The sequence below is a fragment of the Mus musculus genome, chromosome 12 (genome assembly GCF_000001635.26).
Source record: "Mus musculus strain C57BL/6J chromosome 12, GRCm38.p6 C57BL/6J".
In the NCBI taxonomy this organism is placed as follows: domain Eukaryota; kingdom Metazoa; phylum Chordata; class Mammalia; order Rodentia; family Muridae; genus Mus; species Mus musculus.
Genome location: NC_000078.6, coordinates 102,374,131 through 102,388,205, shown reverse-complemented (window position 1 = coordinate 102,388,205; position 14,075 = coordinate 102,374,131). Strand labels below are relative to the sequence as shown.

At 49.1% G+C, this 14,075-nt stretch overlaps 1 protein-coding gene across 5 annotated transcripts in view; it reads right to left on the bottom strand.

Annotated features, from left to right (window-relative positions):
* Rin3 (Ras and Rab interactor 3) overlaps positions 1-14,075 on the bottom strand; it is a 108,015-nt gene that overhangs the window by 2,649 nt on the left and 91,291 nt on the right. For 4 of the 5 annotated variants that reach the window (XM_030246670.1, NM_177620.4, NM_001161365.1 and 1 more), the window contains 2 exons: positions 5,522-5,653; positions 489-652 (listed from right to left, as the gene is read on the bottom strand). In XM_030246670.1, coding sequence (XP_030102530.1) covers positions 489-652; positions 5,522-5,653 — 296 coding nt within the window. The remainder of the gene's footprint in view (positions 1-488; positions 653-5,521; positions 5,654-14,075) is intronic. The other variant, XR_003950041.1, reaches the window with a different exon arrangement.

Below are 14,075 nucleotides of genomic sequence, written 5' to 3'. Positions count from 1 at the left end.
CACACATGAACCAGGAGCATTGTCCGCCACGTATGAGAGTTTCCCATATAGAGGATTTACAACAGCGGGTGATGATTGCTGCAATGGGGAAGCCTTGGCCAGCAGCACCGAGAAGAATGGTGTGTGGGTGTTGTGTGTGTGTGTGTGTGTGTGTGTGTGTGTGTGTGTGTGTGTGTGTAGCAGGGAGATGATCTGGGCTGTTAGGACATATGGGTGAATCGATCTGATGCAGCCTGGGATATGTGGAATGTCTTGTTCCTCCCATACCACTTGGCCTATTGGGTTATAGCACCTGCCTGGTGGCACTTCTAAGCCTACCCAGGACCTGCAGAGCTAGGAAGATTGGCAGGTAGAACCTTGGATTCCTCTATGCAAGACCCACTGCTCACCCTGAGGATAGTAGGGCTGGCAGGCCAAAGCAACCAAGCATAGCGCACAGATGGTACCTATACAGTTTGTAGCCCCAGACACTTAGTCCCCAGCATCACCTGCACAGAGGAGCGGGAGGCCCGCGCTTTGTTGAGCGTGCGCCTGCGTTCCCAGCGATGGATGGAGTCCTGCACCTCCACGCTCAGCTGTCGGGTCACTGTGATCTTGTCATAGTTTTTAATGTGCTCCAGGGCTCCGTAGGTGGTGGTCAGATAGTAGGAACCTGTGGGGTCAAGGACACTGTCTGAACGAGAAAGGTCTGGATCCACCACATTGGGAGGAGAGCTGGTCTCAAAGTGTGCGGCTCTGCCCATTGCTTCCAACATGCCCCTCCCTTCATAGCCACCAGGGGGCGTCCACGCTCTACAACCTGCTTCAAAGGCTTCACTTCACCGCACTGGGGCTTCAGCCATTGGCACTGTATAGAAACAGCTTAGCTCACATCTTTCCTTAGCCCACTTCAAGAAGGTATTGTGTGGAATATTCCATATATAACATATATAATTATATATGACTATTTTAATATTATAATAAATTAGAAATGTTATTTATAATTACATATAATTATATGATTATATAATATAAAAATACAGAATATATATATATATATATTTGTGGGCACACTCAACTTGCAGAAGTCAGTTTATATATATATATATATATAATTATTTTTAGACAGGGTTTCACTACTTAGCCCTGGCCTGAAATTCATAATAAAGACCAGGCTAGCCTTAAACTCCTAGAGATCCACCAGCCTCTGCCTTCTGAGTGCTGGGATTAAAGGTATGGTTGGTTTACCACACCTGGCTAAGGATACTTATTCAATGTGGCCAGACTGGGAAGAGGACAAGAAACCCAGCAATTCCAACAAGTCTGTCATCCAAGCTCGGTACTCTTACAATGATGTCTGAAATGTAAAATGCGATTTTTAAGTGTTTTAAAATATATAGGATACGTAAGAAACCGAGAGACATGGATGCCTGGGTGTGTGTGGAGGAGGCGCTGGGAGCCCACCTTCTCACTGTAGTAAACACTGTTTTAACAGGAAGAGCACCGTGAGTGTATTACCTATCATAAAAACAATTTCCAAGGATGCACAGGAAATTTTAGTTATCACATGAAGTTTTTAGGGATTAAAATAGTAAAAATATTTGATGCTATGCAGCCATAATATCAGCAGCACTCAGGAGGCAGAGGCAGAGGCAGAGGCAGGCAGATCTCTGTGAGCTGGACGTCAACTTGGTCTACGTAGCAAATGCAAGGCCAGACATAGCTACAAAGCGAGATCCTGTCCATTAAAAAAAAAAGTATTACATTTAAATTTTTATTTTGTGTGCACATGTGTACATGTATTTGTGGGCACACTCAACTTGCAGAAGTCAGTTTCCCTTCCACCACAAGAGTCCCAGGAATTGAAATGAGGTCCCCAGACTTGGCGGCAACTGCCTGCCTTTACCCACTAAAATATTGGCCCACCAAATTCTCTTCTTTAAAAATAATCTTAATCTTTAAGGTTTCCCTGAAGTAATTGAGGCTTTAAGGTATTTGAAGCTGCAGCAGCCATGGAATTTTAAGTTCAAAGACAATGCTTTGCTGGGATGTTTATCTGGCCATCAACTTGTTAGGACTTCAGAACCTTGCTGACATCTTTCACTTTTTAAATTTTTTGGTAGCTTTTATTTTTAAATTTATTTGTTTTATGTATATGAGCATGTGTCTTCAGACACTCCAGAAGAGGGCATGGGATCCCATGACAGATGGTTGTGAGCCACCATGTGGTTGCTGGGAATTGAACTCAGGACCTCTGGAAGAGCAGTCAGTGCTCTTAACCACTGCGCCATCTCTGCAGCCTGAGAGATCCTTCACTTTGAATGCAGTGGTTCTCAACTTTCTTAACTCTGTGACTCTCTAATACGGTTCCTCATGTTGTACTGACCAACCCCCTCCCCAGTCATAGAATTATTTTCCTCACTTCTTTATAACTATAATTTTGTTACTGCTATGAATCATAATGTAAATATGTAGTACATCTAATATGCAACCAACCCACAAAAACCAACCCATGTAATATGCAATCGACTCACAGGTTGATAACTGCTGCTTTCTTTAAAGGGAAGAAATTGAATCATAGAAGAAGAGGGTGATATGGCCAGGATCACACGGTACCGCCCCTGCCCTTAGCATCCTTTCTCCCAGTCCCTAGCTTTTCTGATATTCTCTAGCCTGCTTTTCCTGGCTATTAAGGCCAAGCCAATGGTCTTGGACATGAGGCTGATTCTGCCTGGGACCCACCCCAATTCATCTTCCCATCCTAACTATGGGAGATCTACTGGTATCTGAACTGGCCCTGGATGAAAATGAAAATGCTCGCTTCCAGACTCCTTAAGCTTGGCTGAGCAGGCACAGCCCTGAGTCCGCCGCTGTGGCAGGGAGAGCAGGGCAGGGTTAGGGGTGCTCTGATTCTGAGTCCTGGAGATGAATGAGCATATTGAAAAGTCACTTGCCTTTCTATGTCATGCATGTAAGGGGCGGGGCTTAGTTACGCTTGGGTCACACAACTATATGAGGGCAGACAATAGTTCTGGGAGCTTCTGGTTCTCTCTGAGGCACTAGGGAGGAACTCCAAGCCCTGTTGGGTGCTCTCATAGCCCTTCAAGTCCTATACACCCCATATGGCCCTTCTAGCCCTCTTTGATGGAGACCATGTAGTACCGACTATGAGCACTAGGTGACAGGCGACACCACTATGAGTTTTGCAGACATTTCCCATGTGGTGGATTGCTTGGTAAATAAATCCATTGGTGAGATTAGCTGGGCACAGGTTAGGGAGGGCACATGGGCAAAAGGTCTATGAAGACACGTGTGGGAGATGTTTGGATTCTTGGTTGGCTCTAGCCAGGTTATTTCCCTGAGATGGGGTGGGTATAAGAAGGGGGTCACATCAGGCCTCCAAGCTGCTTACAGGAAGGCCCTCATCTCTCCTGCCACAAATGCCTACTGGGAAAAATCACAGGAACCAGCTATCAGATCTGGGATAAATCATACTCCATCCTAGGCAGGAGGGGTCACGCGAACGCATAGGAGACAGTGTTTCCATAGGTGGAGAGAGATCCAGTGCAGACACGGGCACAGTGCCTTGTTTCCCAGGACTTGGGTAGACACTGTCTCAGGGTGGGTGTCACACTTTCAGCAGTGCTGGCTAGAGATCCCTGCCAATTTCTTTGGTGTCTGGGTGCTTCCATGGGCATGGTGAAACCCAAGAAAAGCCTTGAGGAGACAGAGGTCCCAAATGTGAGAGTGAGGTGTTTGTTGATTCTCACAAGACTCCCAGACTTCTGGCATGGATGGTTCAATGAGTGCATGGGTTGGTGGATGGAGATGTGGGGGATGGAGATGTGGGGGATGACAGAGTGTGTATGGATGAGTTGAAGAGTGGGTAGGTAAGTTTATGGATGGATGGACTGGTGAGGAAATGGATGGATGGGCTGGCCAATGGAGGATGGATGGAGAGATGGGTAGATAGATAAATGAATTGGTGGGTAGATAGGTAGATAGGCTGATATAGATGCGGATGGGTGGATGGATGGATGGATGGATGGATAGATGGATGATGGATGGATGGATGGATGGATGGATGGATGATGGATGGATAGATGGATGGATGGATGGATGGGTGGATGGATGGATGGATGGATAGATGGATGGATGGGTGGGTGGATGGATGGATAGATGGATGGATGGATGGATGGATGGATGGGTGGGTGGATGGATGGATGGATGGATAGATGGATGGACAGATGGATGGAAAAGTGGGTAGATGGATGAGTAGGTAGGTAGATGAATGAATAGGTAGTTGATGGGTAGATGCGTGGGTAGACATGTGGATGGACAGATGGATGGTGGGTAGAAGGGTGGATGGACTGAGAAAAGCTTGCTTCTTCTGAATCCCCAGACTTCACAGGAAAACCAGGTGCTCCAATTGCAGGTAACATGTAACTAAAGAGCAAAAGGGGGTAGCTCCAGGTGCCACAGCCACAGCTCAGAGCTACAGACAATAGCAAAGCTCTCCCGCTTTCCCTGTTCCCCTGAGCTTAGAAGACCTCACTGAAGCACTTATGTCAGGCTTGCCACCTCCAGAGGTGGCAGATGCAAACGCATGCAAAGGGGGACAGCCACTCGAGAACCACAAAGCCCTAAGGGGACGCTTGTGCCTGGGAGACTGACTCCATTCTTCGAGGGTGGAAGCCCATAGGACATGCCACGGTTCCTCAGAGTCCATATGGGGCTTCTGTACCTCAAGTGATTCTTAGTGGAGGGGTGGCTGAGGCCCTAGCGGAGGAAGTGGTGGGTGGAGGGACGAGGAAGGGAAACTGAGACAGGCCGCAGCAAATCACACCCTTTCTTCATTCAACCAGGGAGCACAGAGCCCTCAACGCCTCAGTGACTTCTTCCTATGGACACAAGTCCTGGCCAGGGCTGAGTCCCAGGAGCCACCTTATCTATCTAAGAACAGATCTCTACTCGCCACACTCCCTGGAGACAATGTCTGCCATTTTTGCATCACTTGTCAAACCACTAACTTCTGCTGGGCCTCCAGGAAGAATACTATTCCTCCTCTTCTTTGTTTTTAATTAATATATTTAGTTTTACTGGTTTATTTTCGAATCAGGGTCTCACTCTGCATCCCTGGCTGGTCTAGAACTTAACTGTGTGGAACATGCTGGCCTCGAACTCACAGAGACCCACCTACTTCTGTTGTCGGAGTGCTGGAATTAAAGGTGTGTGCCACTATGACCGGCTCCTTCCTCTTCTTTATCCGTTGGCGCCTGCTCACCCTTCAGTGCTCACTCGAGGCATCACCTCCTCCAGAAGCCCTCCCTGACTGCACTGTCAGGGTAGCATGCTCCCAGCCTCTTTGACTTTCCTACCATTCCCAGTTTTGCCACGTTTCTTTGCAACCTGACTGTCTTCCTGGTCAATGAGCTATTTGGGCAGGGCTTGTGTGCATGTCCCTAGGGCCTAACTAAGAAGTCCTTGCCAGGCCACCTGGGTTGCTGGGAGATGGTGGTAGGTGTAGGGGTGGCAAGCTCACCCTCTCCTAACTGCAGGGCGGGGTCCATGAGCTCCATCATGTACTCCACGTTGAGGAGCATCTCAGTGAGGTTGCTGCGGGCCAGCACGTACATGAGCACAGGCAGGAAGTCGTCGGCCCCGTAGGGCTTCCCTGCAAGGAGAAGAGGATGAAGGCTGTGAGTGCCAGCTCCCTGTGAGCCACTCATGCACCCGAGGTTACCCTGGAAGAGAAAGGCTCTGCAGGGTTCAACAGTCACGACCCTAACAACTCCTAGGGTGGCTCAGTACGGGGCGACAAGAAGGAACTGAGAAAGAGCACTGGGCTGGGGTAACAAATTCTGGTTCCTTGCCCTTTCCTGGTTCTTCCCCTGAGGCTACCCTGGGCTGCTTGCTGGGTCATCTAGTTCTCATCACACTTAGTTCACAGGCCAAGGACTGCTGCATGGGCATCTGCAGTGAAAACTGAGATCCAACTCTGTGCCCAAGATCCACCTCTGCCCCCGAGATCCACCTCTGTCCCTGAGATCCACCTCTGCCCCTGAATCCATCTCTGTCCCTGAGATCCGACACTGTCCTCCCCCCCCCCCCCCGCCCCTGAGATCCATTCTGACTCAAGATCTACTACTGTGCCTGAGGTCGACCATTGCTTGAGAACATCACTCTCCTTGAGATCCATCCCTGCCCCCAAGATCTCCCACTGCCCAAGATCAATCACTACTCCAGAGACTACCACTGTGCCTGAGATCCACCACTGCCAGTGGTCTAACCCGAGCCCCTTGTGTATATGCAGCTGACTGAGAGAAGAGATGCTTCACAATAGAATTTCCAAGCGAAAGCCAGAAACAGAAACTGACCTGTAGTGCTGGCCAATTCCTATGATGTAACCACTTCCACAGTGACCAAGTTCAAACTGCAGACCTGAACAAGGACTTGGGAGGAGATGTGTAACTAGCTCCCCTGAACTGGTATGAGCTATCTCCTCCAGCGCACCAACATCCTTACACATCACAGGTTCAACCTCACCATGGGCAGGTCAAGGCTCAGAGCTGGGAGGCCTGTGCTCAGAGTTCTGGGCTGGTCACCAGTGGGACCGGATCCATGTCTTTCCCCCTGATGCTGGCTTACAGACCAACACCAGCTATGAGCACACTTGGAGCATATCAGCTCCTAGCTGACTCTTCCAGCTGTACAACAGGCAGCACTCCCTGGGGAGATGAGTACAGCTTTGAAATGCTTCTCCTGTGATCTGAACACCTGGTTTGCACGGACCAGAGTTCGTGCCCAGCCAGGGTCAGCCTATGTTTCCTGTTTTGAGCTTCTGTTTCTCCTAGTTCCATCTGTTCACCACCTGCGGCACACAATGCCAAGAGTTGGCAGAGACCTTCTACATACATATCTTATGGGCTGGGGAACTTTGGAGAGAGTGAATTCTTTTCTTTTCCAGAGTTAGGCTTTCTCTGTGTAGCCCTGGCTGTCCTGGAACTCATTATGTAGACCAGGCTAGCCTCAAAACTTAGAGAGATCCACCTGCCTCTGTCTCCTGAGTTCTGAGATTAAAGATACATGCCACCTCTGCCTAGCAAAGAGAGAATTCTTATTCAGAGAGAGATAGGCCAGAGAGCACTCATCTGGGGGCCCTGCACACTGAAATAGGAAATTAGGAAGACCCTAGCTAGGTCATTCTAGTTCTGCACGATCAGGCCTCTCCTCAGGCCATGACAAGCCTCAGTTTCTTCATCTGAATACTGGGAGATAATAATCAACCCAGTCTGTTATCAGGACTGATGTGTGTCATATAAAGCATAGTCACTTGGGAGACGTCATCATAAAGCGGCAGGTAGGAAATGCTGTTCAGTGTAGGAAGACACATCTTGGAGGTAGACGGCATTGTTTCATGGGTTGGGTCCTGAACTGTCTATGGTACAGAAAGCTAGCTGAGCACAGGATCCAAGTGTTCCATCCCCTCTCTGCTCTTGACCCTGGGTATGAGGCTTCAGGTTGCAGTCTGCCTTGATGTTACTGCCCTGCAACAATGGACTGTAACCTGGAGTTGTAAGCTGAAGTAAACCTTCCCTCTCTTGGACACTGAGGGTCTCACCCTTACTCTAAATGCCTTCCTAGCCCAGGGAGACATCAGATGGGCGTAGGCTCATGTTTCCACTCTACATGGCAGCGCCCAGGACATTAAAGCTACATAAGCATGGGAACTCTCAGTAATAAACACAGGTGACTTTAGTCATTAGGATTCCATTTAGCATAGATCTTTTTAAAACCACCTCTCTGTCTCTTCCACATGCAGGCAATGTCATAGGTCCTCCTCCCATCCAGTTCTCCAGCCACTGTCCCTGCCTGAACCATCAGTGGATTTGTGGGTCACGTGCCTCTGCGAGGAAGTAGATAATGAGGGAAGTTGGTCTTTCTTACCAAGCTCTTGGCTCTACAGCCAACCTTCTAGCTCTATGAATCCAGATGTTGGTCCAAGCAAGCTGCGAGTTCAGGCACAGCTAAAGGCATGGAGGGCAGTCCTTCAGCATTCTAAGCCCTTTCCGTGCCTTCTGCATTTATATTGGTTTATTATTATATTATATTGGTCTTTCCTTCCTCCCTGAGGGGGCTTTGATCTATTTTTCCCACTACAGGAATCTTTTAGGCATCCCGTGCCTAGCTCTGTATGTTCCCGAGGTGGGAATAACTTCTCTGTCAGATATATATAGAATACGAATTGAAAAGACTAACTACTCTAAGTTCTGTAAACTCTGTAGCACCTCATAGCTCCCAGGTACGATGGATGCTTATCCAAGGCCATTTGTCACCTTAACTTCCCAGCCTACCTGACTCAGGACCCTCAAACTTGCTCTCAACTGCACTCCCCAAACCTGGTGCTTGTGCTAGATGGTGGCCTGGCACAGAGAGTGCGGCATAGGTTTGGCACAATGTGGCTTTAGGCTTGTATTTTGGCTGGGTCTAGGCAGGTGTGACAGCATTTACCTCTTAGGAGAGGATGGTATGACTAGTTATATTTGCTCCTGTGACTTCAAGTGTGGCCCTTTTCCTACTGTCTCAACTGATCCCACTCATATCCAGGCTGCTGTATTCTCCTTTAAATGGGCCACTTAATCTGTGCATGCATTTCTCTCTCCTGTGTGGTGATGACAGGAGAGGCGGTGTGGTGGTCTTCATGTTCAGAGGGGAGACCTGGGGGCCTAGGATGGGTAGAGGTCTAGGTGGTCTAAGGCCTAAGTTGCCTAAAGTCCAGGGTTCTTGAAGCCTAGGAAGCCAGAGGTCTATGGAGCCTGAGGTCTAGGAGCAGTGTTGGGCAAGCGTGGTTTGGTCCTGTTGAACACGCTCAAGGTTATTGGCTCAACACAGGCTGCAGCTGGGCCTTGCTGAAGGATTCCCAATGGCTCTCAGGCCTTCAGCACAGGGATGTTGGTCTGTACTTCAGTCACAAGGCTACGGCCAGATAGCATGAGATGCTGGGAACATGGAATGGAGTGGGGTAGGTTAGAGAATGGGGAAGTCTAGTCTTGAAACCACTAGTGTCAAGTCTGAAGTGAATCTGAGTCAACTGAGATGCAGCTAAGAATGTGTCATCCAGGGGCTAAAGAGATGGATGTTCAGCAGTTTAGAGCACTGACTGCTCTTCCAAAGGACCAGGGTTCAATTCCCAGCACCCACACGGCGGGTCACAACTGTCTGTAATTCACGGGATCCAACCCTCTCATACAGACATACATGCAGGCAAAACACCAATGCACATAAAATAAAAGTAAATAATAAAAAAACAACAACACTCCCATGTAACTGTAATAGCTGTTAGCTGTCAACTCAATAGAATCTACAGCTACCTGGGATATGGACCTCTGGGCATGCCAATCACAGGAACTGATTACATTAATTGAGGAGACTCAGCTTAATTTGAGTGAGACTGGGCTGTAAAAATGGCAGAAAGTAAACTGAACACTAGCTAGCATTTATTGCTATTTTTTTGACCTTGCAAAGCAATGTGACCAGCCGCCTTAAGCTCCTGCTGCCTAGATGTCCCGGCTGAGATGGGCCAAACCTGTAACTCTTAGCCTAAACGACCTCATTTTCTCTCAGGTTGCATTGGTCAGCGTATTTGATCAAAGCAATGAGAAAGTAGCCAAGTCAGCAACTATGAGGAAAGTGCGACAGACTTGAGAAACTGTGGCCTACGTGGCAAAGATGGAGGCAGGAAGAAAACATGCATTCTCTCATGTGTCAGCTTTAGGGCTGGAGAGATGGCTCAGCAGTTAAGAGTGCACACTGCTCTTGCAGGGGACCCTACTTTGCTTCTCAGCACTCGCATCAGGCAGCTCATGACTGCCTGTAACTCTAGTTCCAGGAGGCCCAATGTCCCTGGACTCTGAGGGGACCTGCCCTCAACAGTCACATGCTTAGCACACAGATACAGGCACACATGCAATTAAAATGATATAGATATTTAAAAAAAATGAGTGTAGTCCAAGAAAGACCCTTGAATCACAGCACATTAAAGGAAGCTACACAAAATAATGGCTGTAAGATGTGGAATTCCTAAGCCTTTCAGCATCCTCAAGGATATTTGTAGATCAGCGATGACCTGTGATTCAGATAGAGATGCTAGATCTGGAGATGTTTACACAGGGACACATCCACAGCCGTCATGGGAGAGCTCTGCAGCCTGGCACTCCCAGGTCTACAATAGAGACTCAGGACAGCACCGACTGGAAAAGATCCAGATATAGACCTTGTGTGATTTAGGGAGGAAGTGTGTGTGTTTGGGTGTGTGTGTTGGGGGGGGGGAGTAGGGGAAGGCACTTGACGATTGCTGAGACAAGTTAACTCACAGGGTACCCAGGAGTCCTTGTTTCAATGAACCATTTACACTTAAAGGTTTCAAGTTTGAAATCAGTTTCAGATGACAGGTTAAAAAAAATGTACTGGGCTGGGGAGATGGCTCAGTTGGCAAAGTGACTGCTGTACCAAGTCAGAACCTCTGGATAAAGCTGAGCATGGTGTGTGTGTGTGTGTGTGTGTGTGTGTGTGTGTTTGTGTGTGTGTGTGTGTGTGTTTGTGTGTGTGTGTGTGTGTTTGTGTGTGTGTGTGTGTTTGGTGTGTGTGTGTGTGTGTGTTTGGTGTGTGTGTGTGTGTGTGTGTGTGTTTGTGTGTGTGTGTGTGTGTGTGTTTGGTGTGTGTGTGTGTGTGTGTGTGTTTGTGTGTGTGTGTGTGTGTGTGTGTGTGTGTGTGTTTGGTGTGTGTGTGTGTGTGTGTTTGTGTGTGTGTGTGTGTGTGTGTGTGTGTGTGTGTGTGTTTGTGTGTGTGTGTGTGTGGTCAGTCCCAGGAATTTTATTTCAAATGTAAAATCCCATGCAAAACACTATCCTTGAAACTGGTCTGGTGGGGCTGTTGGAGGTAAGGCTGGCCTGAGGTGCAGGCATCGGTGCTCCACCTGGAGAGCCATCAGGTGCCTCACAGAACCCCACCTGGAATCTACAATGTGGTTCTGAGATAGGAGAGTAGAGTAGGAAAGGAGGGCTCGGAGGCATCAAGACTGACATATCAAGAAGCCAATGGCTGAGGGAGGATGGAAACCCCTCTTGTGGGCTACAAGTAATACATGGGACCACAAAGGAGAAAACTCCAGCGGTCTTCAAGTGCTGGGGAAGGTGGTGCTAGGTAAGTGACCCACAAAAGCCTGGGATACTCAGAGCCCAGGGCCTGCAGCCTCAGACCTTTCTAGCTCCCTGGCCTATTCCCATTCTTGGGTTGTTGCCTGTGCCCCTTTCTTAACAAACTGTCTCCATTTCTATTACCACCCACATGTCCCGGTTCAAGGCTTTGTTAGAGTGGATAAGGACCTGGAAGTCTCATTGGTTGTTCTGTGGTTGTCCATGCCCATAACAGTACAACCTCCTCATTCCAAGGACAGGGTGGGTAGACAGTGACCTCTGTACCCCACCATCAGAACACATAGACTTGGGAACTTACAAAGTATAAGAATGGGAAAACTGATGTTGGTGGTTAGGTACCTCACAGCCCCTGGCTAAACCCATAGCTTTTAAGGGTCTGTCTAGGGCTGGGCAGTGGTGGCACACGCCTTTAATCCCAGCACTTGGGAGGCAGGGGCAGGTGGATTTCTGAGTTCGAGGCCAGCCTGGTCTACAGAGTGAGTTCCAGGACAGCCAGGGCTACACAGAGAAACCCTGTCTCAAAAAAAGATAAAAAAAGAAAAAAAAAGATAAAAAAAAAGGATCTGTCTAACCCAGGTACAGCACCCACATGGTACCCACATGGAATCCCAACAGGTTCATCATCTAAATTAGGGCACAGAAGTGGGCGTTTAAACACAGAAGTGGGATGGTGTGTGTGGGTGATCTGCTTCCTCTCAAATGAAGATGCTCTGGGTGGGGTAACCCTAGATGGAGTTATAGCCACGGGGCTATAACTCCAGGGCTCAGCCTTGGTCAAAGGGAACTCACTGCCTCCTGATAAGATGCACCCTGGCTTCTGGTCCCAGACCAGACCTTGGCCTGAGATTCCGGCCTGGGCTGCCTGACATGTCTGGTCCCCTTGGCTCTGTTTTTCCATTATTCCTGCTGGAGAACTGGCTACCTGTCTCCCTCCCCACCCTCTGCCCCCCTAATATTGTTTTCTTCATTCTAGCCAGCCTCCCCCCCCTCCCCACTCTCCATCCCTGCTGTCAGGGCAAGCTTTCAGTAGCCTGAATTCATGGTTAAGAATGCTCACAGTGTCTGGGTGTCCCTCCCTGTGCCTGGCTTATATTTCATGGTCTTAAAACTGGAACTTGGAGAATGAAATAGCCCTGTTTCTACCCTAGTCAGCAGAGTCCTTGGCTCTGCCTTTGCCCTGAGTCCTGCAAGGCCTGTGAGAAATGATTCTGCAGTTAGACATAGCCATGGGTCACACACACAGTCAGCAAGTGTGAGCATCTGGTGACACACTAACCACAGTCCACCTGAGCCCCAGAGACTGCACCTGTTTACACAGGAGGAAACTGAGCCTGGTGCCTCCATTACCCGGATAGTCAGGCTAGATGCATAAGAGCTCGGATAGACATTCGGGTCTAGTTTTTCATGTCCTCCCCTTTCTGACTTTACCAAATTGCACTGCTTCCCCCCCACCTCCCCATGCAGGACACCCTAGGCCTGCCACCCTTGTTACTGTTTTAGAAGAGAAGGCTTGCCACGTTCCTGGTTTGTTTCCATCAGCAATAATGGGGCCCCTGGCCTTCAAGGTCTCACTGGGGCTGTCAGGCATTCTGGATACCCTCTCCTGGGTCCTAGGACTCTGGAGCTGGCTGTGCTGCCAGACATAAATGAGAATAAGGCTTTGAATTGTGGAGGCTGCCTACAGTTGCTGCCTTCCTCCACTGGGCACTTTTAGGTAGGAATCAGTTACACTTAGAGCTTAGCCCTGTCTCCTGGCCTGCACACGAGACCAGCTCTTCCCGACACGGTACTTCTCTATGACAACACAACCACTGTGCAGCTTTATCCCCATGTGGCTTCTGCCCTTCAGGAACTCAGTTCGTTTTCTCAGTTGCAGAACACATATTGGTCCTACACAAAAAAAGGGCTCCAACCTGGGGCTGCAGCCTCTTCCAGGCCCACGTGGGAAGCCGGCTAGGATGCAGGAACCTTGTTCCACACCCCAGTGCCATGCCAAACAACTCTTTTCTGTTACCGGAGGGCCAGCTGGGCTGTTCATCTGTAAGGAACTTGAAGAGGAAGAGGACCCTCTTGGCCATCCCCAGGCATTGACCCTGCTTGGTGCTGGGCACTGGGGTAAAACGACACAGCTTGTTTCTAATATCTGCAAGTCCCTAAGTGTGGCTCTGACCTACTAGAATCTTGGCTTCTCTCCCATGAGAGATAAGTGACTTGTTCCAGGTCTCACAAGGTCACAGCAGTGGTACTCTTTTTCATGGGCCATGGCTACCAAGTACACAGGTGGCCACCTGCACCAGGGCACCCAGCTGAAGGGCTGGCTGCAGGATGAGTGACAGCTAGCGTTTATTCCCTGTGGAGCACGGGCTCCTTTGCCTGTGTACCTAGAGGAGCGCCGTGGCAAAGTGGCTACAAATGGAGCCTGTGATTCTACTACCTCCCTTCTTTCCTTCCTCCCCACATCCCCTGCAATGCGACTTTGGAGCTTTTCCCATCCAAAGGGGACATGTGCTTCACCCCTTGAATGTGGGTTTATCTTGTGACAAGACAGGTCAGGGTGGCACTCTGTCATGATGTCAGGCTCTGCTCACTACCCTGGACTCCAGCTGGTCATGGGCATAAGCAGGGGCCAACATTATTCCCTAAAAAGGTGACTCTTTTGGGAATGGGGTCATCGCAGATGTGGTGGGCTGAGATGAAATCCCACTGGAGTAGGGCAACACTAATCCACTGTGGCCCGTGTCCTCATAAGAGGGAAATGAAGACACAGAGAGCACATGGGAGATTGCTGAGTGGAGACCTCTGGGTTTTCGGACTTAGGGGTGAGGCTCGATCAGATCCTACCCAGAGCCTGGAAAGAGCACAGCCCTGCCCCACTTTGAT